We start from the raw sequence: 25,104 nt of genomic DNA, 5'->3' as shown, positions 1-25,104 counted from the left end.
AGGACGGAGGGATTCTAATTGGAAGCTCTCTAAATTTCTACTGACAGTTTTATGATAGTTTAAGTTTACTTACATTCAGTTGGACACTAAAGTATCGTATCATTGGAACATCCTCAACACCTTAACCAGTACTGAGGAACGTTCGAATTTCTTGTTCCGTACTAATTACCGTTGTCCAGGGATGACTCGACTCTTGGCTTGCGATATCAAGTCGGAAATTGGGCTGGAGTATTCCTAGAATCGAAAGTCTAGTTGAAGAGCAAGCTCGAGGCGTCGTCGGGGGTTGGCAGATCATAGAAATAGGAAATTCCGGCGTGTATCCGAAGAGTCAACGAGACGAAAAATAGTTTCGCCGATTTCCGCTCGTCGCGTTCCTCATCTAATACCTGTCCCGCGGAAATCGAGCGAGCGGGGACATTCCAGGAGAACGGGAGCCAGTCGCGGGGACCAATGGCTCGCGGAAAACTGGCGGCCGAGAGGGAGAACGGACCTCGTAAAATCGGCGGAGAGCACGAGGCGAACGGGAAGGACCGAGGGGATGATTCGCTCGAACGACAAACGGCCCGGGAACGACCAACGCCGGGAGGACAAAAACTCTCGGCGAGGAGGATAGCCCGTGAACTGCGCGAAGAAAAATATAACGACCCGCGGAAGGGGAAATAACGCGCGACTTTACTACGTTCTAAAACTCCCGTAAACCGCCGTACGTCAAACTTTTCAATTTTATGTTTCTGCGTTTCGTTGCTTCCTTCCTTCGTTTCGCCACTTAGCCGAGCCGAGCCGAGCCGAGTCCGGCCGCCGGACGAAAAAAGGGAAACGGTCGGCGTGGACAATGCGCGCGGCGACCGGCTGCGCTCTCGGGCGCGTTCGTTTCGAGTTTTACTGGTGTATTCCGTTAGACTCGTCGTTGATACTCGCGACGCATCCAGATGAAGGGTTTAACAGCCAAGAGGAAAATTGGGGAAAGAATGAAACTGTGGAATATGGAGTTAGATCGAGTCTTCCACGAGTAACTGATTTCTAGGTTCTAGATAAAGTTTAGATATTGCTAGAATTTTCAGTGATTTGAAATTGCCGATTAGTTAGAACTACCGAGCACTGACATTGACTCTCAAATTTCTCTAAAGTCTTCAAGAGTCCATCTATTGAGAGTTTAGTTGATTCATGATTCGATTTGAAATATACAAAATATTCTGCAGATGAAGATAAATTATATACCAATTACTTAAATGACAGGAAAAACAGAAACTACGTGCTCATCTCTTGGTGTTTGAGTAATTAAATTATTTGTTTGTGACTCTCGAAATGTCGACATTCGTCCGCAAAAGGTTAATAATCGCGAAAAGAATCAGGAATTTCGACTCGTTCTAGTGTTAATTCGCTAATCGACTTAAGCCGAAGATTACGCAAGAGATAATAACTTTCCGCAGCAGTGGTCTCAGCCGATCGTCTCCGGAACACCTCGAGCCATGGCGGAATTCCCGAAATCGTTGCAGCGGGTTCGAAGAAACGGGAGACGTGTCACCGATTGCGCCCCCATTAGATGTTATCGGGACTCCGAAAGAAACACGATTAAACCTGCGAGGAAATCGGATGCCGGTCGGTTCACACGTACCGTTATTAAGATCCGTTGGGCCCCTACCCGCCGCGGCGTCGGAGACGATCGCAGTTGCCGTTCGGCAACACTGTCAACGCGCGTTGCATCAGGAGCCGCAGATAAGGATCTAAATAGAGATCGCCGATCCTTTGAGCATATAATTTGGTTTTCGATGCGGGGACAGCTGTCGCTCGATCGAATGTCTGGGGGTGTCGCGCGCGCCCGATCACGATCGGCCGGCCGAGCTTCCCGCGCTTTGATGACAGATTACGCTCGTTAGGTCGAAGGGCGGGCCCGGAGCGAGAGAAAAAATGAAAGAAACTCGTTACGGGGCCGCGTAATCGCATCGGTTTCGCTTCGACGCCGATGGACATCGAGAACCGAGAGCTTCGTGGGGGTTCATTGCTAATGCAACACGCTTTTCTAAATAAATAAAGAATCTCTATGGTGCAGCCCTGAGTGCTTCCAGAAGCTTGTGTTTTACATCCTCTAATCTACATTGCAATCTTCTGTACCTGTCAATATTAACACTTTCACGTCCGGTGATACCAACGTGGTGCCATTTACATTCCGTTTACTGTTTGCGATGACTTCAACGTGGTACTATTGGAAATTACACGTATTACGCGTATTTACACGTATCACTTAATAAAAAGCAGCTAGGTTTATTATGTCGTAATGAACTTAACACTTTGCTCGATTTGAAATTGAATATTTTAGATATTTCGTAGCAATTCGATTTTGATTGACGCAATTATAATTCTGTTCTTGATATATCCGCCATCTATACGAACAAACGTGTAGTGTTCCAGAAGCCATAGAATAAAGTATAAAACAAACGTCCGTATATCTAGCGTTAATCCTCGGATAAAAGCCTCAGGTGTCCAAGACTCCTGGTCGGTCGAAAGCAATAGGCAACATCCTCGCTACCAGCAACCGGGACACTTGGACGACCGGCAGGGGTCTCTTGGATGGGTGTCCGAGTACCTGCGAGCAAGCGACTGGCCCGAAGCGTTTCGCGTGCTTAGGCAAATGTGGCACCCACTACGCGGTACCCTAACGCATGAACAACGCGAACCGAAGAGGAGAGCCGGCGAGAGAGAGAGAGAGAGAGAGAGAGAGAGAGAGAGAGAGAGAGGATAGGCCAGCGACACGGGGTTGCGAGGGCAGAAGGCTGTGTGATGTATTTGTAAAAAGGTGTCGGCTCGGAACTAAGAAGGCCCGCTTGAACTACGCCCCGAGGGAGCGTAACCGGCGGCAGGGAGGTGGCAGATAAAAGAGAATTGTATAAAATGGGGTGTACGGCCCCACGAGGCGACGGGGGACGAGAGAGAAGGCGGGAGGTGCTCGATGCCCGTGGGGCACCCCGGAGGTGCGAGCAACGCCATTTCACAGCTCTCGAACTCTCGTGAAATCGACCGAAGAGAGAGGCTCGCATCGCGGAGAGAGAGGAAGCGCGGTTCGGCCGAAAGATGCAAAGGGCGAAGGAACGGCGGGAGAGGGAGAGAGACGGGGGAAGGAGGCGCGTCGATCCGATCTGTCAAATTTCATTTCACGGTGCCGGGAACGGACACGTCCTGCCCGATGGGGCCAGATACGGATCTCGCCGACACCTACGTACGTACGAGCCGCTCGCTCGCCTCGACCCCCTAATCTGTCACTGTATACTCCCGGACGTCGCGAGATCCGCCGTTCGATCGTGGACGCGTTCTCGCCGGAGGAGACACGAGGATGGCCTGCCGCACGGACCAGACGCGTTTCGATCTCGGCCGGCAGATAACGCCGAAAATTCGGACGTCGCGCGGCCATCGATAATGCGGCCCTCCCGTTTCGCGAATCGCGGGGAGCTCGGGATCGGAGACATCCGGCTCGCCGGTCGACGAGGAACTTTCGCCGGTTCCCCGAGACGTTCGTCGACGGTGGTCCCGGTGAACCTCGACCGGTTTCCGTGACCGTGGAAAAGGGAAAGCGACAATGGTGCCGCGAATCGGGTATTTCCAGGGGTTAAATTGCGGTTTGACGAACGGACTTTTTGCTTTGGGGGACTCGCAACGTATCGGACGAGGAATTGGAGGATTACCGGTGGCGCGGATGGAACGTTCGAGCAGGAGAAGGATAAGGGAGATGAGTGGCAGAAGGAAAATAGGGAAACGAGCGTCAGATTTTGGACGAGCGTGAGCCTATCGATCGCGGAGGACCTTGATGCGCCGTATCGTTCCGTGCGGCGCGGCGTCCGTACGGTCGGTCGGTCGGTCGGTCTCATGCTGGAAGCTTTGTCACTCGAAGCACGTACTCGGGGCAAGGACCGACGCCGCAAGCTCTCCTCTGGCTCTCTCTCTTCGCCGTCTCTCTTTCTCTCCTCTCCTCCCCCGGCGAGTCCCTCTCTTTCTTGCTCGCTCTTATCGCCCTACCTTTCTAACAACGCGCCATTGTGTTCCGCCACGCTGGAACCCTGTATATTCCTTCACGCTATGGATTTTCCGAAAGCGTTTCGCTGCTTCGCGAGCACGCCGCGCCGCCTCGCCCTTTTTCCTCGGCATCCGCCAGCCATTCGCCAGCTCGAGCGAGAGAATCGTGCGGAAAATGTCATCGGAAACGCTGAAAGCCGTCAGCCGGCTCCCCGGAACCTTCTCCGTCCGTTCTCGCGCGAGAGGAACGAGGAAAAGACGGCGCGGAGGGATCGCCCGGCGAGCTGCGCGTCGACCTATGACGCGGTTATTCCATTAACAATCGGTCGATCGGATCGCGTTCCGCGAATCGCGTTGCGAAAGCGTCCCGGCGATGCGACGCGATTCGATTCGATTCGACTAGTCACGGAGGAAACGCGCAAGCGAATTGAAACTCGTCGCGCGATGACGCCATTGCCCGCCGCGCCAAAATCAGCGCGCGAGAGTGGATGACTCCGATCGAATCGCGCGCGGACGGAAGCCGATCGCGTGAGTCAACGCAGCTGAATCCGCGGGATGCTAAACAATGCCCGCCGGCCGACCAAAACCGACAATGGCGTCGCGAATGGTAGCCTCGCCGTCGTTCTGTCAGCGACGCCGTTCACTTACCGAGTGTCCGAAACGTGCCGATCAACCGGAGAAAGCTCTCGGCCGGCTGTAAAAGTCCCCGGGAAACGACGATCGAACGGAGATGAAGTCGTTCGAGTCCCGGTCAAACGGGGATTTCCGTAAATCGTGTATCGAGCTAAAACTGCCAACAAATTGGTTGAAATTCTGGATCGCGAGCGCTCGATCGAACCCGTCCCACGATCGATTCATCGCTGTTCCCCGGGGCGTGCTGGAAATTTCAACAGTGTCCGGCCGGCGTCCCGCAAAACATAGCCGGCGAACGCTCGAGCGGAATGTTCGGTGCGATAACCGAGCTCGTTACCGACCCGCCTTTGTCGCGAATCATGAAGTTCTTAGAGCCGGTCGATACGTTTTTCCGAGGGGCCCGACTGCGAGGTGTTATTCACGGGCGCAGCAGGCTCCTGCTAGCTGGATGTTATTTAATCATCGGACAGGCTCGTTATGTGGCAATTATAAACCCTTCTCCCGCATCGGCGACGAGTTTTTAAGTGCCGCCGAACGTTTTCTTCCTTTCCGCGGAGAAATGACAGAGTATAGAGCTGATACTCGTAACGTAGATAGGTTTATTGGCCGGTGACGGCGTCGTGTCCGCCGATCGCGGGGCAACGATGGCTAAAGCCTCCTACACACGTCGCGATGCGTCGACTGCCAGGTTTCACGCGTCGCGAGCGACACGGCGAACCGGGAGGAATCAGTGCCACGATTGTAAACCGACGCTGACGCATGTTTCACGAAACCGAGCAGTCGCCGCGCGCTACGCGGCGGGTTCCAGCGTGTGCAGCGGGTTTAATGGAAGCCGAGCACGGCGAGGTCGTCGTTTCGAGACACCGTGTATGTTAGGAATGACGGCCTCTCCTCCAGATATGGCAGACCCTCTTCCTCTGCGCGCTTCGCTCCCGAGAGGCCAGACAGCGTAGATTTCAGATAGGTAGAGGAACGCGCGTGTGTACGCGCGCGTACGTGTGCACCGTGTCGCCGAGCACGGAGAGGAAGGTTCAACGCGTAAGGTGGCCGGCGCGTCGATACCGTCACTTTTGTTCCATCGGGAGCCGCGATTTAAAATTCGAAACACGAAAAACCGCCGGCCGAGAGTGCCATCGATGGCCCTGCGCGGCCGAGCCGAGTCGAACCGAGCCGAGCCGAGCGCCTAGCTCCGTCTCCTGGCTTTCTCTCCTGGATTCTAGACGCTCGTTGGATAACCAGTCACTATTTGGGTTGATTCGCTGAGAACAGGGATTCCTACAAGACAGCTTACTCGCGGCGACGTTCGTTTCTGCTCGTTCGAGCCTTGCAACATTCGAACCGTCGTCGTCGGTAGCTAAATCGAAACCAGGAATCATTCGTCGCATAAATATCCCTCCTAAAGCAGCGACAGCTTCTCGGAATCACGCCGCGGGAGACTGTAATCGCAACGATAATCGATACTCCTGTCATCCTTTATCCCAATGCGAATTTCGCTTTCAAAATCCGACCGACACCCGCCGCTGCCCGACGCTCGACTCCGACACCGTGGAAAGTGTCGCGGCGCGCCGGACGCTCCGCCATCCTTCCGCGATTTTACGGAGTTCCCTTCCCACGATTACCCGCCGGGGGACGCGAGGAATTCGCCGGGAATGGTAACGCCGCGCGGTGGCAGGAAATAATAAAGCGATATCCGGAATGGGGAAAAAATTACCGGCGTATTAGCGGGAGCTGCAGGGGGGCCGTCCGGGAGGAAGAAAGAGGGAGGCGCGGAGGAACGAGAGCGATACCCATAACCGCGCGGCGTAACGCCGAGCGGCGATGCCGGTTTGTGGTGTACGACCTAACTGGAGGTCCCTATTGGGCAATAACGCCCTTCTTCGTAACGTAGTGGCACAATAACGTAGGTTCTTTATGCGAGTACAGGGCAAATAGATCACATTGCTGACTAATAAGCCCGCTGGTGCGACGCCGCTCGACTCCCTTGGTCGTTCGCTCGCCTCTCTCCGCTCCCTTCGCCGCGGATATCACTCTCTCTTTCTTACCCTGGTCGGAGGGAACCGACGCGACGCGCGTGTTCGTCGGTTCCCCAGCTTTTTCCCGTTTTCTTCCGAAATTCCTGGCGTGTATCAATAGCGTTAGCCGTGGCGCGCAGGGGTGTCCGGCATTGTGATGGTAATGCCGGCCGGCAATCGATCCGTCTCATTATGTCGCCACGAGAAAGACCCCGCGCGACGCCGGTCACCCGCCGGGACCTCCTGAACTCTGACTTCCTTGTTTTCATGGGAATCCGTGGCGTAAGGTCGGGGTTCGCTGGCTCCTCGGGCAGGATATCGGGGAAACTTTGTCCCCCCGGAACCGCTCCTGTCCGGGAGTCGTCAAACTGTAATATCGCCGGGTCGCGGAACGACGGTTCCCGCGGTCGTTTCGCGTTTTTCGCCGGTAGCAGGTCCGAGGACAGCGCCGGGCGAGCGTCCCCGGGAGAAAGAGTTCGCGGGGATTGAAACGTCGCAGGAAGGAAGCAAAAAAGTATCGCCCGGGGGTGGATTCGCCGGATAGACGGTGGCGGTCGTTCGAGCGGCCGGGTCAACGACGAGGATACGACCGGCGAGATCGGATGAGGACGGAGAAAGGGGTCTGCGAATGCCTGTCACTCTATATTAAATCGCGGAGACCGGGTAATACTTCGGAACTGCGGCTCCGTCTCTCGATTACCGAGCCTAATTATCCGGCGAGCCGAGGATCGGGCAACCCCATCTTTCGGAGATGGAATTGCCGTTCCCACCGTCCTTCGAGTCAACCGACGTCGGCCCACCCTACCTAGCCGAGGTCATTGTTACGTCGTTACTACCCTTTAGTACGGTCCTCCAGCCAATTTCGGACCGCGACGACACCGACGATTCCCGTCCGAGCCGTCTCGGCTGTTCGATGGGTTTCAATCGCGAGATCGATCGGCGAGATGATTACGATAGTCTGATCATCCGCGTAAGAGATCAGACTTCCGTCTTCGACGCGATGCGTTTCCATCTTAGAGCCGACAGGACGCTGCGATAAATATCGACGGTAGCGCTCCCGAAAATAGGCTAAAATAGGCGGATTTAGGCGCGCGTATCGCGGTAGGTGGCGGAGCTAAGCCGGGCGGGCTGCAATCAATACTGTTTCGGTATTACGGTGGAAACACTCTCTCTCCGAAACGGCCTACGTTCCGCGACGGACACGAGCGGGCGGGCGGCCGAACGAGAGGGCAGAAGACGCACGAACGAAGAGGCCGCGAGGGGCGGCGAGAGAGAAAGAAGGAGAGACGCGGGAGAAGGGCACCGTGCGAGAGAGGAGCGAAGCCGCCGCTGCCAGAGGAGGAAGGGAAACGACGGAGGGACGAGGGGACAGAGGCTCAGACCACGTTTCGTGGTCCGCATACTGATAGGTCCGGCCGTAGCATGTGCGGAGGAGAGAGCGCGTCGTCCAAGCCCAAAACAGAGCTGTTGCCGTCTTTGGTAAAACGCGAATGGAAAATAGCGGGCAACCCCGAGCGCGGCTCGGTTCCCCGGAAATTCGGGGATTGAAACGGCCCGGTGAATTTTAACCGCTTAATGGACGAGTTTCCTCGGCGCGTTGCTATTAATCAGCTCGGAGTCAAGTAATAGCACCGTTGCCGGCTGATTTATGGACGCGGAGCCGTGTTGTTCCGGAAGAATTCGTTGTATTCTCGAATTTGCATAAGCCACCGAGGAACTACATCGTTCGCGCGCGTGTCGTCGCGAGGCTGACCCGCGCAACGACGAGCGGAGCTATCGAGACCTTGGGCCAGATAATCAACTCGGTAGTCGTGGTTCGAACGGGCTCGATCGAGGCGAATCTGTTTAGATCGCGCCGGGTACGATGGAAAAAGGGGGCAGAAGATTTTTGGGTGGCGGCCGGAGTAAACGGGCGCAGGTAGCCCGGAGCTATGGGGTTGAAAGAGGCGGAGGAGGGTCAGGAGACCCTCTTCCTCACGCTAGCTCTCGCGGGCGCACAACAGCTCGGCCCTGGTAAGTGGGTACCCACTTCTGAATTGGCTCCCCTCGTTCCACTCGTTGGATCATCGTCGTTCGCCGAAAATTCGATCATTATGATTGCTTATGATGTAAATGATGCCCCGCGGCAGCAATTGTTTCCGTCAGAGCGAGCTCGGGGGGTCGGCCGCTGCGGGTCCCGGCGGTGTCGTCGCGGAGCGTTCACGCGGACAGGGCCACGGCGGGACGTCGACGACGGGCCGAGCGAATCGGTCGACGGGTAACGCGGCTCGACAGGCCGTTTCGGGCAGGTGCAAAGGAAAATCTGCTCGCGAGACGCCATCGGCGAGCAACGATCGCTTCCCAGTTCGAGCAGTCCAAAGAACTCGGTACGTGCTGACCCTTCGCAGAGGCGGACTCCGAGGAGTATTAAGTATCCTTTCATCGAGAGCTAAATTGAGCGGGGAACTTTGAAACGGTACGGAATGAAACTGGAACTTCTGAAAGGTATCTTTCGCGTAATATAGAGATATTCATTGGGAAAGGGTTAACGGCGTTCGGGGTCGAAGCCGTGCTACCAAGCCTAGCATCCGACTCCACCGGCACGGGAGTTTCGAGGATAGGAAGACGCCCGGAGGGTTGGATCCCGTCTAATTTGCCCCTGCTTCTTTACGACCGTAATTTCACATTCCGGTGGAAAAAACCGAACTATATTTAGGCGGTTCTCCTTAAATAGGCCAGGGGATCGTTCCGCGTTAGCTGCGGAGGATCGGGCCGAGCCGGGCGAACCGATCCAGCGCCGCGAAATCGACGCAAAAATATACGACAGCGGAGAGAGAGAGAGAGAGAGAGAGAGAGAGAGAGAGAGAGAGAGAGAGAGAGAGAGAGAGAGAGAGAGATTCTCTCCTCTGGCTGAACCCGGTTTCGTGTGTAGCGGCCAGATCTACGAGCCCCGCCGCCTATTACGGTAATTTCACGGTACGACGTCTATTCCTGCGGTCCACGGAGGAGCAGGACTAATTTCATTAGGGATAAAGATCATCATTATTTCGCGACCGTCCCGAAAATTGCAGGCGTGCCTCTACTTTTTTGCGATACGAGTCCGTTCGGACGGTCGAGCTTCCTGGCCACGGCCCGGAGCCAGAGAGCGTGGCCGCGGGAGACGTGCCGTCTTTATCGTCGGGGGCCGCGCGGTGGCGGAACGAGGAACAGGCCCCGCAACAATGTAACGTAGGCGGAGAAGGGAACGCCGCGACACGCGATGAAACGTGGAAACGCAAAGCAGCCTCGAAGAAAGACGAGCGCCGGGACCGGAGTACGGGGAAGAGCTTGCTCGCCGAGCGAGCCGGACGAGGAGAGAATAAATCCGGTAATGTTCTTGCCGTGAAGGTTTTCGCGGTGCAGAACGTGTTCCCCGGGGGAAAAACAATTAGAATTTCGCGTGCAGGGTTATCGGTGGCCGATCGCCGCCGGCTCCGGAGAACGCGACGGAAGAAAAGAAGAGCGTGCAGTACAGGGGGGCAAAAGCTCGCGTCGCGACTGGATCTTCTCTCCTCTCTGCTCCTACGTAGCTTCGTCTCGTCTGGTCTCGTCGCGCCGTATCCGAGGCAGCGTCACGTCACGTCACGTCACATCACGTAACGTCCGTGGGTCCGTCGCGCGGATCGGCAGGAACGAATCTCGCATCCGGTTGCCGGTGTACGCGTCGTACGATCGCGATAAATCGACAGTCGATCGAGCGTCACGTAACTCACGTACGCGAGACCGAGCCAGGCAGTCGGGTTTTTCATCGGCTGGCAGTCCGGTGTCCGGCGCTGACTGATCGAAGGAATCCTCGGGAACGAGAACGAGAACGGGAATGGGAACGGGAACGGCGACAGGAACACGAGCGTCGAACGAGAGAGGCTCGGGAAAGTAGGCAGTCGCGAGCGCCGACATTCTCCTCGATTTTTACCGGACGCGCCGCGTAGCGTCAGAAAAATCGGCGAGACGCGACGTCGGTGTCCCGGTAATTGAGGATTCGAGCGAGCCGCGGCGGACGCGCGAGGATCGCTGAAACTGCGGGACTCCGGCTGTCGTTCGCGCGACCCGGCGAGATTGAATTGCAAATCGACCGGCGAAACGAAAGCTTATTACGGGGAGTACCGTTCGAGAGGCCGCGCCGGGAGAACGCCGGGAAGAAGCGGCGCGGATTCCGATGGAAAATTAAGAAAGCGCGCGGCCGGCGTCGACTTCCGTTCCTAATTGAACCGAGAAATCCCCGGCATCGAGACCCCGCGATTTCGTCACTCGTTAGTATATCCAGGGCTCGATCGTTATGCGCGGGCAAGTTATTATTTCTCCGCTCGCCGGGATTTATGCCGGACGACCGGCGAAAAAACGTTTGCGCAAACGTTACACGCGGTGCGGGAAACGTCGCGCGATCAAACCCGCCGCCGCGACGCGAAACCGGTGGCGACCAGCCGCCGATCGGCCCGTTATTGCTCGTTGGACGCGCGGTTCGTGCGGGTTCGCCGGCTTCGGAGTCGCGTTCGATCGCGGCCACGCCGAGACTAATTGTTCCCTCTAATTGACGAAGTTCTCAGGCTCGGACGCCGCGTTCCCGGTGCGACGCGGCACACGCACAGGCTCCGGCACTCGCGCACAGAGGCACGCCAACGGCGCACACGTATTCGTGTCGTTTTCTCTTTTTTCCTCGCGGCCGGGCCGCACGGTGGGCTGCATCGGCAAAATAGGTGACATTGTGTTGTGATTCTTCGTCCACGCAAGGTATCGCGATGAAGTTTCTAATAGTATTTTTTAAACAATTATTATTTCGATACCATTGAATGATTCTTCTATAATCTCCTGAAGAAAACTATGCTGAGTACAGTCGAATTTGATCGATTCCAGGACCTTTTGGGACGTGAAAGTTTCTTGTTGAATGTAAAGAATTCTGAAAATTCTCATCAACTTGTTAAGCGTCATTGTTCTAGTAGATAATAAACAATACTTTTTGTACAAGCGAAAGTTCAATCAGAAATGTATGCCGAACATTTTAAGACTAAACGAAGCCAAAATATTAGATACGGTTGTCAAAGCATTCTGTAGAAGAGAATCAATTTCTTTCGCGAGAAATGGTAGTCTTAAAATACCTAACTCTTGATGTTTACTAAATTACATTAATCTCTTCGTTTCCGAGGACCATATACATTTACAGATAGCAATTCCAGAAAGCCGACTTCCTGTAAAACTGTCACCCACTTCTCCAACGCAGTCCATTGTGGGGAAAAAGCGCGGAGCGTTCGCGTCGCGGAATCCGGCCGCGTCGACGCCGGTTTCTCCATCGCCAAAATCGAGTTTCGGAACGCGGCCAACGAGTCTCGCTGCGGGGGAAAATCGGTCTCGCGCGGGAATCGGCGGGAAGCTCCGGGGGATCGAAGCGTGGCCGGTCACGTGGCCGTGAGAAAGCTCGGCGAGCGTTTAATCGTTCCCGCGAGGAGAATTAAGATATCAGAGCGGCGGTTCCGATGCGGCGGATAACGAAAGTGGAAAAGTGTCGTGTCGCGGCGCTATTTCGCGGTTATTTTTCGCGTGCCGGGCCGGAGTCGGTGCGCGGCTGTACGCCACGCCATTCGCGATGCGGCACGAGCGCCGATTACGGAGGGACCGAGATATTACGCCCACGCAGCCCGCGCGCCTCGCCGGGTAATTAAACGAGAGCCAACCATGTCGTTGATACTTTCCTCGGTCGCGTGACGGGGCCTATCGGCGCGGACCGTTACGTGACAGTTGTACGGGCCGCGAATTTCCTACAAATCGCGCTTCCGCGATCACCCCCGGCGAGCCTTATCGCCGCGCGGTACGATTGACGGGACACGAGAGCGTGGCGAGGCTCGAGAGGAACGCGTCCCAGGCTGACGGAAATAAAAGTCGGAAGACGCGAGACGTATCGCCGCTCGGAGGGGTCGGCCTTTTTCCCGCGTGCTCCGTCTCGCTTCCGATTCCCGGGAAGAACAAACGCGGGTCACGCGAGCCGGAGCGCCGCGGAAGACGCGAAAGCAATTACCAGCGAACGGCCGTAAATCTCCCGGGCCGAAGACGGCCGATATTTGTCTCGAGCCGCCCCTCGTTAGGGGGTGCGCGGCGGTTCGTGGCACGGGGACGCAGCGCGATAGGTAAACGCTCACGCACTGCGGACGACAGCTGTCAAATAAATGTTGAAAAAAGCGCCAGCAGAGCGAAATTTCGAGTGGGACGTCGGACCGGAGAGGGGTGCGTGCGACCACCCCATCGGAATACCCTTAGCCGCGGGGCAAAAGGCTCGGTACGATTTTTCCACGGTTCGAACGCGAGCGGTCGATAAGTCATCCTCGGTTTCGCTTCCGTGGCGAGAAACGAGAAAGAAGTTCCGCGGTGAGTATCGAATCGGGTTCGATAAATCGCAATGAAACGTTACTCTCGTTTGATTAATATTAAACAAGAGTGTTCGAAGTTTCCGGTTGAAGGATACAGATGTTCCGACGACGCCGGCTGCGAAAGAGATCGCGGAAGGGGTTGAAGAGCAGAAAGGCTCGCCAACGGGGCGCACGGTCGCGTCGGCGGGTAATCTTCCGGTATTAATGGCGTATCGCCTGACGGGCAGCGTATTTCACCGTTCCGGAGCCGCGGCAGGGCGGACGAGGCGCGAAGTTTATTCGCGTCTGGCTCGGCTCCAGAACGTTCCCCCGAAATAAAAACGGAATAACGCTTCGTTACGCTCGCGGCCGCTCTCGCCGGAAGAACCGGCCGGCTTTTCGAGTTTAACGAAGTAACGGAGAACTAGACGTCCCCCGACGACGGGAACGACGGCAGCAGGGAGGGCGGCGATGTCGGCCGAGCGAGACCGCCAAGGGGCAAATTTTCGAGGGTGGTTTCGCGCGTCAATGGTTTATTAAGAAGCACTTGTTTAAAGGTAGCCCCATTTCGGATCCGACAGCCAATTCGACCGCGACGTCTGTGTCACTCGCCTACACAAATGGACGGGGCCGACGCGGGGTGTCGGAGCACGGATCCGCCCGCCCCACTGCGATCCGTCGTGTCGCCGTAATTGAAGTTATTGCAATATTGTGTCCTGTCAACCCGGCTGTCCTCGGGCATCCCCTTTCTCCTTTCGCCGGGTCGCTCTGTTTCTTTCCCGTCTTGACGCTTCCTTCGTCTCCGCGCACTCCCCGTTCTATCCGCTTCTAGCTCGAGTTTGCGGCATTGTGTAACACGGCCACGCCTGCTCTAATCTTCCCGCGGGAGAGATAACGCGCTTCCGGATGCGCGACGCGGTCGGGAGCTGTCTCGCGGTGAACCGCAGCGAGTATATTGGACGCGGGTACGACGAGGCTCGGTTTGACCTCGGTTAACGTCGATTCGAACGCGTTATTATCTGAATCGTAAACAGTAAGAGTTTTTTTCTTATTCTCATCGTGCACAGACTTTGTTTAGACCAGGAAGAAGTGCTTTGTTTTCTAGTTCATCGAGGATTCGCGTGTCTTTCGATCGGAGTTGTCGTACCCGCGACTCGCGTCGTCGTCGACGGGGAAAAAAGTAAAGCCCTGCGAGCACGCCGCTATTTCTATCCCGGGGCGCACAGGGAATTGAATTCGGGCCGTGAATAACGACTAACAAACCACAGTTATATCGTAAAAAGCCATGCACCGGGATGAGAATTAATTCCGGCCGGCACTCCACCCACCGGAGCGGGCTCTGTCCTTTCTCCGCGCGAGGTCGCGCGGCTGTCCCTTCGGTTCTCTCTCGTTCCCTCGGCCAGCTCTCTCTCCGTTCCAACTGGAACGGTCCCAAAATTCAATAAAGGCGAACGAGTACGACGAGGTCTCTCCCTCGCCTCGGTCGGCTTTCGTGCGGGGTAGCGACGACGGCGGAGCCGCAGGAGCCCCCGGAGTCATCGCGCGCGAGAAACGAGGGACCCGTGGGGCGGGGAACGGCTAGAGGCCGAGGGAAGGGGCCGGCACGCTGCATACATTAGCGAGGACAGGGTGGAGGTATTGTCTGAACAAAGGGATCGGCTCGTACCTATCGAAAAGGCGATTAAGCGAGGATAAAGTTATACCCCCCATCCTCTTCTCTCGCCCAGGGTGTCGTCGATTGGTTTTGCGTTAAAATCGATTTCCAGGGGCGCACGTGCGCGCCGATCGATCGACCGGCAAAGCCGTTTTTCCGGTTAATTAAAAACCGTGTCGCCGACGCGACGAAACCCGACCGTTCGCCACCGCGATGTCCACGGTATTCGTTCCCAGGGAGCGGATCGTAGCTGCGGGTGTCGGTTCGTCGAGGAAATATTCGCGCGAAGAAAGACGCCGAAGGAGCAGCACGTGGCCGGACGCCACGTGGCAGCGAGGTGAAAAATCGGAGGACGCGCGGCCATTAAACGGGCCGCTGGAACGGGCGAACGCGAATTCTTTTCAGCCGTGTACGGATGACGCGATAAAGCACGCCGGCTAACGCGAGATACGACCAATTAGCCCACGTGCCAAGCGTACGATTTAAGTCCGCCCGAGGACCCGGCCGCAAACCGCTGCCAACGAATGATTCGAGGGCCTCGGGAACAGCCTTCCGTTGGCTCGCATATTGCCCTCTCCCGGCAGTAATCTATGGCTCCTCGTTTGTTTTCTTCCGTTTCGATTCGCGGGAATAGCGGCTCTTTTCGCCCCTTATTTCGCGGGCGGGACTTAATCTCTCGCCGGCAGGATTTATAGGAGAGCATCGCAACGCGTCGATCTCCAAGCAAAAAGTCCCGACAACCAACGGTAATGTCCAACCAACGAACCCAATGTACCCCGTTGATCTAACGTCATCCCCGAAACTCGTACGATCGGAAGCGCCACCGCAACCACACCACCACCCGGGCAGCTCCGCGGAAAGAAACGGATTCGCGTTCGGTGTCCCCGTCCACTTACCCCACGTGGTCGTGACCGACGAGTCGCAATATCCTTCCCGTCGTCATACATTCGCCTCCTCCTCTTTTCCTTCCTCGTTCCTCTCCCGTTGCCACGCGGTGCTCCACGCTGTTTCCGTCGCCCTCTCCCCTCTTCTCTCCTCGTCCGGATCCCGCCCCCACCCCTCGGTAGGAAAGCTCACCTATGGTATCCGCGGAGGCTCACGACGGACCGGCTGGAGGGGGAGAGATCGGCGGCCACGTGACCAACGTGACCGGAACCGCACGAAACGCGGAACCACCGTGCCTCGGCGTCGTCCTCCTCGTCGCGTTCACCGGTCGCGGTCGTCGTCGCGGTCGTCGGCACTCCGTTCTCGATCCTCGTTCCTCCTCCGCGGCCCCCCGCGCGCCCTCCCCGCGGCTTTTGCCGCCGCTACCGCGCCGCGACGACGGTTAGACGGTGAGCCGCGAGATCCCGACCCTCCTCCGCCCCCGACCGCGGACCGACCGGCGGCCGGACCCGGGGCCCGCACACGTGCCGCGGCCAGGATTTCCTCCCTTTTTTCGCGGCGAGGAATCCGAACTCTCCGCTCGCTCTCTCGTGTTTCCCCGAGCGGCGGGCGGCGAGAAGCGTGGTGTGCTAGCGACTGCTATCTGCCGCGGAGCGAGTCGGCCGCGGGACTTTGGTATACTGGGAGTATGGTAAGTAGCTACACCCCTGCCACCGCCGCCCCTCCCTCGCCCGCTGCAGCACGCCGTTCCCTCGAACGTCCCGAACCCGCGCCTCTGCCCCCTCTCCTCTCTCTACAGCGCGCACTGCCGATCCTCCTCCCCTCCCGCTGCCGTCATCGCAACCGACACCGCTACCGACACCGACGCGACGCGACGCGACGCGACGCGACGCGACGCGACGCGACGCCAACCCTGTCCGACCGACACGCGTACCCCTCTCGCATCGGAGCCGAGTTCACCTCGCGGGGCCTCCAGGGACGTATCCATCGACGATTTATTTCGCTCGTTCCGCGACGCGTGTTCCACCTTCCTTGCCGCGCGCGAGACTGCACCGGGAGCTTCGGTATCTGTGCCAACTTGGTCCTGCGACGTCATTTTCCGCGGTGTCCTCGCGACGAGGTGGTCTCGAGACTGCGAGAGAGATTCTCGATCGAACGATCCACCGATTGCTCGATAACGAGAGGTTCCCGCAGGTCCGCCAGGCACCGGTGTTCACGCACCTGAGAGATCGCCACCACTACCGCGGACTGGCAAAGCGTATAAAGGACAGCGTTTGCATGCTAACGTATCTATTATAATGGCGACGTTTGTTCCCCTTTCTCCGTCTTCTCCCCCTTTACCGGGCCTCCGTAGGCCTCTCTCTCGCGCGGCGGTCCGTTCGTTCGCCGTCTCCTTTCCTCCTCCATCCGCCACCGCGCGGACTCTCCGTTGCATTCCGTTTCACTTCGACGCGCGCATAAATTACCGCTTTCAAATGCAAAAGTATGAATGAGACAAAGTTTTCCCCGGACGAACCCGTTTCCTCTTGCCCTCCTCCTTCTGTCGTTCCTCGTCCAACTCACTCTCTCTCTCTCTTTCTCTCTCTCCCTTCTCTCTCTGGACACCCATGTCTCGCTGCCTCTCACTCGGCGGGTCTCTCCGCCCGCGCAACGATGCCCGATTCTTTCCCTTTCTCCGGAGGCGAATCGTTCTCGCGGTGCCCGCACTCTCGGTACTCCTCTCACGACGGTACACTCTCCCGGATTCCGTGGTTGCGGTTACGCGGCGAACGCCTGCAACAGGAGGCACGGGGAGGAAGAGGCGAGGAGCGAGGTGGAGAGCAGGCGATCGGGAGAAGGAGGCGGAGGAGGGCTGGCTGCGCGGGGAGGCAAAGAACGGGCGGCAGACAGAAGCACGTAGCCCCCCGAGTTCTGGTATAAGCGGCGAACTCGGAGGTGGAACCGGTAGAACGAGGAGAGAGGGCCTGGAGAGGGCGTTTATTAGCAATTGTAATGCAAGATCGCGGAATGCATGGGATCCCCGCGATGCTTCGATACGACAGTCCCGGTACGCGTGTTCCTCGCAACCCGATTCCCGGCCGCGCGAGTACCTTCGCAGGGCTTTCGTGCCTAGCCCGGCCGCCTCTCCGCCGAGCGGGAGCCGGATTCCAGCGACGGAAACCCTCGGCGCCCGGGGAAAATAGCCGAATTTCGGGAACGTGTTCCGCGTTCGTTCCCGTCGAAGTTATTCTCGGGACGCGACCACCCGACCGACAGGCGGCGGCGACATTCAGCGCGGGCGGTAAAAGGTGTTTAGGTACGGAGAAAGCTGCCGGGAACGCAGCTCGGTGCACGCGGAACGAGCGATAACGGGGTCTTACCGGGATCCGTCGGTGTTGCTTATTGGCCCAGTTTAACGATGACATTCGGTTTTTACGAGCCGTGGGAACCGATTCACGGGTGCTCGTCGCCGATCCGGCGAGCCGCGCGAAACGATGTAAATGATCCGTGAACGCGGCCGCGCCGCACCGCGAACGACGGTGTTTGCGCGTGTAAATCGCGGCCGACGACGCTCGCCGAAAGAGGAGGCAGTAAAGAATAGCTGCATAATTCGTTTAGCCGTCGTTCCGGCATCGGAGCGTCACGAGGAAGTCGTAGCGGCGGCTCGTAAACTCCGGGAAAGGGACGAGGAAGTCCCGGCCGCGTCGCTCCTATCCCGCGGGACAGCGGGGCACCGAAAAGAAAAAAGAAAGAAAGAGGGAAAAAGGAAGAGGCGACGCGAAATCGGACGAGCGAAACGCACGAAACTCGAGCGTAATGAGTATGCAACTCGTGTCCCGTAATCCGTATCTCAGTCTGCCGCGGCCATTTATAGAATAATAATGGTAACGGCGAACCAACAAGGTCCGCTAATGTCGTCACGTCAAATAGTTATAGTCATCCGGCCTCGTAATAAAAGGGTTGCCGCTACCGACGACCCCCCGCGATCGTAAAGGCCTCACCCCATTGTCGAAATTCGTTCGAAATTGCGCACGTGCGCTGGAAAGTTCGGATCGCTACGTAGGATCTTGCTAAATTCGCCCTAATCGACTAGCGCCGAGAGTTACCCTTAACGTTTCTTCCGTTCGTCGACTTACAAGTCGCTCGGAATGGAACGACGAACGATCGACGCGTCGATTGCCGTTGCGAATCCCGAGTGCCTCGTGTATATTCCATTTGTACCGGAGACAACAACGAACAATTAATGGAAACACGGTTCTTGCTTTACACTGTAATCTTGTCACTTACCCAATTAAATATTTCCGTTCACGTTCCAATTCCCCGGGGCAATTCGGGAGCGGTCACCGGCTAACGCAGCAGTGAACGTTGAACGTCGCAGACCGGCGCGAAGAAAATCTCCGGCAGAAGTAATCGCGGGGGAAGCGACGCCGTTGATCCGGGCAACGGATGCCCGTTCGAATCGTTTATGTTAATCAGCCGTGACGTCACCGCCACCCCCGACAGAGGCAATATCAACCCCTGACTCCGTCCACGAGCGGCAAGACGCGCACGCGGGGCGTATCATGGTCCTCCCGTATCCACCGCGCGCCACCCCTCTCGTTACCCCCCGCGCCGCTCGCGCACACCCTTTGTCGACGTTAACCCAAAGTGGAGAATGGCCCTGTAGCTCCGGCTTTGTCGCTCTCTCAGGGACGGGACGGACGGGTTTTAACTTCGGGGTGACTTACCCCGAACGTTATCTATTTTGACAGCGCGGTGCGGCCGCGGTCTGTCCTGGGGTTGATGCACGGGGGTGCGCGGGTAATTGTGTTTTAACTGTGCTTCGTACAGCGGTGATATCCGTCCTCCATTTTCCGGGGATACGTATCACGCGTGCGTATGTACGTATGTATGCGTCCCACATACACGTAAGGGCAGAGCCGCGGTACTCGATCGGAGCGGCGATGAGAGCGAAGCGTAGAGATACACGCTTTTGTTTTATAATGGAGGCGTTTACGTAGAAACGATGGAACGATCCGGTTCGTTGGGCAACGATGCGAGCCTCGTGAATTCTTACTTCTTCGCTGTACTTCGCGCAGCTTGAAGATAATAATTGTTGTTCAGCCAGCATGCAACCATCGCGGCTCTATTATAAACGCGAAGAAAGGAATGTCCGCGACCCTGATAGACGACCTATCAACCTTCATCGCGGCTCGGCTGTAAAAGCACCCTGACGCGGGGAATGATCGCCGACATTACTCGCCGCTTTGTTTCGACGTTGTATCGGGAAATTCTTTTCTGTCATTCTATTCGCCGGCGATCGACCGTTTCGGTACGCTATCCGTTTACTTTCTTTCGTTCGGATGGTAAATCCGTTAATTTTCTCTAAATTGGCAGCATAATAGGGCGGCGAGCGTTTACGACGGATCCCCGAAGCCACGGCAACGCGGGTTTCTGCACGAACCATGGGCGGAACGTATGCAATATGGCATTCAATTTGCGACGGATTCGCTGTCTGGCAACGCAAACAACCGCTATTGGGTTCCACTTAATGAACCGAGCCGGAGCCAGAGCCGGGAGCCTTCGGAAGCATTTTTGCGCTGTGGGCTCGGCTTAAATTGGACCTACCCCTCTCTCCTCGATCCTCCGCCTCCGCTTCGCTCATTTTCTATTTGCTTCCTGCGACTTACGCCTCGATGATTCTCCTCAATGCGGCGGCTCGCAGTTATTCTTCCTGTGGTTAGTTACGGCGGCTCGTTGCCGATCCCGGGCTCGTTTTCATCGCGGTTCCGCGACGCCGGAATCCGCTGAATTACTAATCTCTCGCATTTGTCCGCCTCTGTTTAACACAATTACGTACACGCGAATGACGACGTCGTCGGAATAATTAGCCATCCGTTCCTCTTCCTCGACGAACCTGGTCTCATCCTCCTCGCGTCCATCGTTTCACAAAGATCACCGAAGAACCGACTTCCTTCTCGCTATCTGCGGATCCAGCAAGATTGTCGTCGCCGATCGCGCGACGGTTTCCCGCGCGGGGATTACGTCCAGGTAAATTTTCGGGCGGAGAAGTTTTCTTGTCGCGATAGCCGATCGATCGAGAGAGAACCGCTCGTTAAAAATATTAAGGCTTAGGTGAGCAATCCTCTTAAAAAGTTCTTCGAGCCCGTGAAAGGATAACGCTCGGGGGGGGGGGGGGGGGACGCGGCGGGAGGGAAAAGCGGGGCACACCGGTATCGGCGCCGTATCGTTCCACCGCGCGCAAGTGTCCGGTAAGCTAAGCGGATCCACCGTAATCCGGATTACGTATTTGCCCGGTTCTCCGCCTGCTGCCATCTCGATCTCGTGCCAGTCGGAGCCAAAGACGTATTTGCCTTCTGGCAACGCGCCGTCTGTTGTCCGTAATCTGTTTAACGCTTCGCGACGAACGACAACGGCCGGTCGTCCTCTTTCCATCGAAAAACACACTCGAAAAACGACCCGACCGGCTGCGAACCGCGCGACACCGCCCCCGCGGCCGGAGATCGCCGTTGAACTCGGTGGAAACAGTTTCAAACACCAGCCGGATTAGCCGATCGCTTCGAATCTTCGAATTAACTCGAGCCGTTCGTCGGAACTCTTCGTTCATCGCTCGACTCGTCTCTCTATTATTTAACTGGTAGATCTAACGTAGCTATGGATATTACCTGGCTCATCCGTGGTATCTATTCGATCGATTACCGGTTATTCAACATAATTAGCTTATAGATGTAATAATACCTTAACCGGGAGACGCTCACGCGGAAATACGTATATTCGGGAACGAACTCCTCCCCGACGGATGCGCAGGGTTTCGTCATCGATCGGTGGCGATCTTTAAACAGCGCCATTAACGATTGCGTGCACAAGCCGAGGGGGTCGCGATCAAATGAATATGATGAAAGAGTGGCGGCATTAGGAGAACGTGCCGTGCATACTGATTTGCGGCTGATTGATTGGACCCCTTTCCACTCGACAACGGTGCACCACCGCCTATCCCCTGTCCCCGTTCAGCTGATTCCGCCCCACGAGCGAGCCAACATCGTTGATATTATCGAGCACCCTGCTCTCACTCGCCCGGCATCGACGTACTCGCGAATATTTGACGCGTCGCGCCGCCCAGCCGCCGCGCCGCGCCGCGCCACGCACAGCGCACACCTCGCGCCGCGTCGACACTCAATACCGGCCGATAATTGCACGATACACCGTAAAGGGACGGTTTTTCTCCAATATTTCCCGACGAATCCCAGCTACCGTTTAACGTTCATTAACGCGCTTTATTGTCTCTCATGATCCGCCGTCGCAATTACCCGGGTTCGCAACGCGGAACTGACCACTCCGCTGTTCAACGGTCGTTGTAATTTTTACGATCGGCCGTGGATCGCTTCCCGATCGGACGAGCTTAGAGCGTCGAAACGGAGGGAACCTCGGCGGACGTGGTTCGGGGGGCGGAAAGAGCACGCGAAACATTCCGAGGGGGAGCGACGACGGGTGGCTGGTTATCTTCATTGTCTGGAGGACGGGTAGCGCGAACTGTTCGCCTGTAACGTAATTGTTTTTGACGCGGTAATTTTACAGTGTCGTGCGTGCACACGTACGCGCGTCGCCCGTGTCCGTGGCCGAAGCGGGTTGCCCGCCGAGCCGCGTCGGGGCTCGGAGGAGACCTGATAACCGGCGTGGTTTTCCTTCTCCGTTCCCGGAGCAGCCGCTCGTTTCTTTTTCGACGTCACTCCGCGGAGCGCGACAGCCTCTCGCTGCTCGGGAGCCATCTGCCAAGTCGCGCCGAGTCCTTTCCCTCGCCGGAACACCACCCCGAGCCGTTTCAACGTCTCGCTTGACGTTTCCTCGAAGGAGACCCGCTCCCCTCGACCTCCGCAACCACGGCACGCTGGCGAGGCCGCGCAGGAAATTCGCGTATTCCCGCAACCCCTGAAAAATCCACCCCGACCGTCTGATCGACGTGCTCCGGAGGAATCGGTGAACTCGGTTGCGACATCGTAGCTCATTCGCTTCGTTAGTCCCCGAGATATAACGAGAGAGCCTCGAAGGAGAAGAAGAAGAAGAAGAAGAAGTAGAAGTTACGAAGTCTCGCAAACAAGAGCCAAGAAAAGGAAAGGCTAACGTCGAGAGGAAGATTCCCAGTTCTCCGGTGGCCGAGGAGAGAGAAGGACAACGGGGGAGGGAAAGGGACGGTGAACGCGCAAGCTCCGGAGACGACGACGACGAGAAGAAGACGCAGAGACGAGATGCATGGTAGTACCCATCGCAAGAGAAGCTGCACCGCCCGAAGGAAGGAAAGCGGTTCGAGTTCGGTCCGTCTCGCTCGTGCGTTCCCCGTGGCCGGTGCTCTTTGTCCCTGTCACGCATACACGGGTTCAACGCGTACGGGTGCCTCTACCTGCGCCGTGCGTGAGTGCGTGCGTGCGTGGCCATCATCCTCGCGATCCGAGACGTCTCGCAGGAAGCGCGGAGAACGAAGGGAGCCGAGAAGGAAGGTGGAACGCCAGCAGGGTTCTCGGTGGGTTTCGCGGCCGAAGATGCGGCTCCGAGTAGCCGGGAGCTACCACCGGATGCCCGTCCTCCGCAACGCGGAGGGCCCGTCTCCCTCTCGGGCTCTCGACGAGGCTGAAGCCTCGGCCACATACCAAAGAAAGTACCTCGGCGTCATGCCGCTGCGTCCCTATCTACGCCAGTTTGCCTTTGTCCCGTCTTTTTTCATCGGCGAACAGCCCTGCCGGCTCAAACAGTATCGTTGTCTTTGCCCCCTGACGAAGCCAGCTGCAACCGCGACGAGACGTCGGGATAACTTCCTTAACCCTTGCCGTTTCACGATTCTCGCTGGTAGTCATATTCCGGAGGAAACACGAACCTCATTAGAGAGCCTCGTAGTCTGCGAGCGTGTCTTTGGATTTGGCTGACGAAATGGCAGATGGGGTTAACTATCAAATCACTCGGAACACGAGTCTAGGTTTCTCCAGTCGAGAAGACGAATCGGAAATTCACGCGAGAACCCTTCGACAGTCGTCAGTGGTACATTCTTAGCGGCCGCGTCTGCCGAGTGTCTTCGAGATAGACTCGGAGGCGCGCGAGGGATTGTCCGCGAGCGCGGAAAGAGACGTCGATTCGCGGGATAAAATCGCCGGGCGGTTTCTCCTTCGGCCGGAGATCGATAAGAAGGGTACCCGCGAATTCCTCGAACACCGGGTTACAGCGTATCTCTATCCGATCGTACTTCAGCGGGGTATCTCTCTCGCGTGCGAGGATCGCGGCGCCGTTCCGCTTGTCCGCGTTGAAATTCATCAGTCGGAGTAACGACATTAAGCACGCGCGTTCCTTCGAGCTTGCCCGCGTTTACGATCGCAGCCCCATTGTTGCCGAGAGGGATAGGAACAGAGGGAAAGAGCGGCGCGGTAGCTCGCGCAGCCGGCTCGCTCGCTAGCGCTCGATAAAGTCGCGGGGCGAGAAGCGGGATCGGGATCGGCATCGCCGTCAGAGTCAGCATCGGCGAGAGCGTGGAGCCCCGAGGCGTAGCGGCGTGGCGTGGCGTAGCGTGGCCGTGCGATGCGGCACGGTACACGCCGCGGCTGTTCGTGTTCCGTGGCTTCCCTCCCTTTGGTACCGCGCGTTCATACGTGTATCGACGCGGCTGTGTTGGCAGAGCGTCGCGGTAGCCGCGCCGGAGAGATGGGATTGCGCGATAGGCCGCGTGTCGAAAATAGAAATATAATCTGATAGGCTCATTGTGCCTCGAGCCACTCGCTGCTATCTGCCACTACCACCGACGAATCGTACTCTCCTTCGCTGCTACCTCTACCCTCTTTCTCTCCTCCTCGATCCCGATCCGCGAGTCTTCCCCGTGTTTCCGGCGCGTTCGCCGTGTCTGCTCGCCAACCCCTTTCCCCCGATCGACGCGTTTCCTCCGTTCGGTCGCCGCCGCGAGCACCGCGCCGCGAGATTTCGCCGATCGAATCCCGGTTCCGAAGCGATTCCAGCGAAAATTCCGTGGTACTCGCGATACGATTCTTCTAGCGACTCCCTGTCGCAGTTCCTCCGCCGGCTTCGCCGCGCTTGCACGCTTTTATCGTGCAGATTTAGGAGGTAGTTCCGCGCGGCGGTTATTTACGGGCACGAGTTTTATCGTAAAGGGAACGGAAAGCAGTAAACGGCGCTTACTTTTAATAACTGACCACCGACCGGCCGGCGCTCGAGACCTTGCGCCCCGAGCAGGCTCGAGCGACCGGTCGTCGGCCGGGGTTGAAATATTTCGAGGGAAAGAGGCGGCAATTTGTAAGGGTAAAAAAAGAGGAACGAGCCGCGGAGGTCCTTTCCTTACCGCGAGGCTGGCCCGTAAACCACGGCGCAGCGGGAGCGTGACCAATGGCATCGTGATCGTAAAGAAATTAGAGGGGCAGTAATGGTTTCCGGGTGTGATGGCTTCCGGCCGGCATACATCTTCCACGGGGCAAGCCGCGGACAAACTCGGTCGCTATATTGGTCCGGCGACTGACCCTTCCCATCCGTCGACGACCGCCGGACCCGACATTTGTCTACGTTCCACGTTTTATTTGTCGGCGAATCGATTCGC

The 25,104-nt window shown here is 57.1% G+C and overlaps 1 protein-coding gene across 3 annotated transcripts in view; it reads right to left on the bottom strand.

The window, feature by feature from the left end:
• Positions 1-25,104, bottom strand: part of LOC116433684 (uncharacterized) — a 215,443-nt gene that overhangs the window by 137,369 nt on the left and 52,970 nt on the right. The window contains exons 1-2 of one of the 3 annotated variants that reach the window (XM_076372843.1): positions 15,554-16,794; positions 74-234 (exon numbers count right to left, since the gene is read on the bottom strand). In XM_076372843.1, coding sequence (XP_076228958.1) covers positions 74-75 — 2 coding nt within the window. In that variant the 5' untranslated portion in view covers positions 76-234; positions 15,554-16,794. Of the gene's footprint in view, positions 1-73; positions 235-15,553; positions 16,795-25,104 lie in introns of those variants that run through there. The other 2 variants (XM_076372844.1, XM_031992044.2) reach the window with 2 other exon arrangements.

This window comes from Nomia melanderi, chromosome 12 (genome assembly GCF_051020985.1).
Source record: "Nomia melanderi isolate GNS246 chromosome 12, iyNomMela1, whole genome shotgun sequence".
Lineage (NCBI taxonomy): Eukaryota > Metazoa > Arthropoda > Insecta > Hymenoptera > Halictidae > Nomia > Nomia melanderi.
The sequence above is the reverse complement of the archived record's forward strand: the minus strand, read 5'-3'. Positions and strand labels throughout refer to the sequence as shown.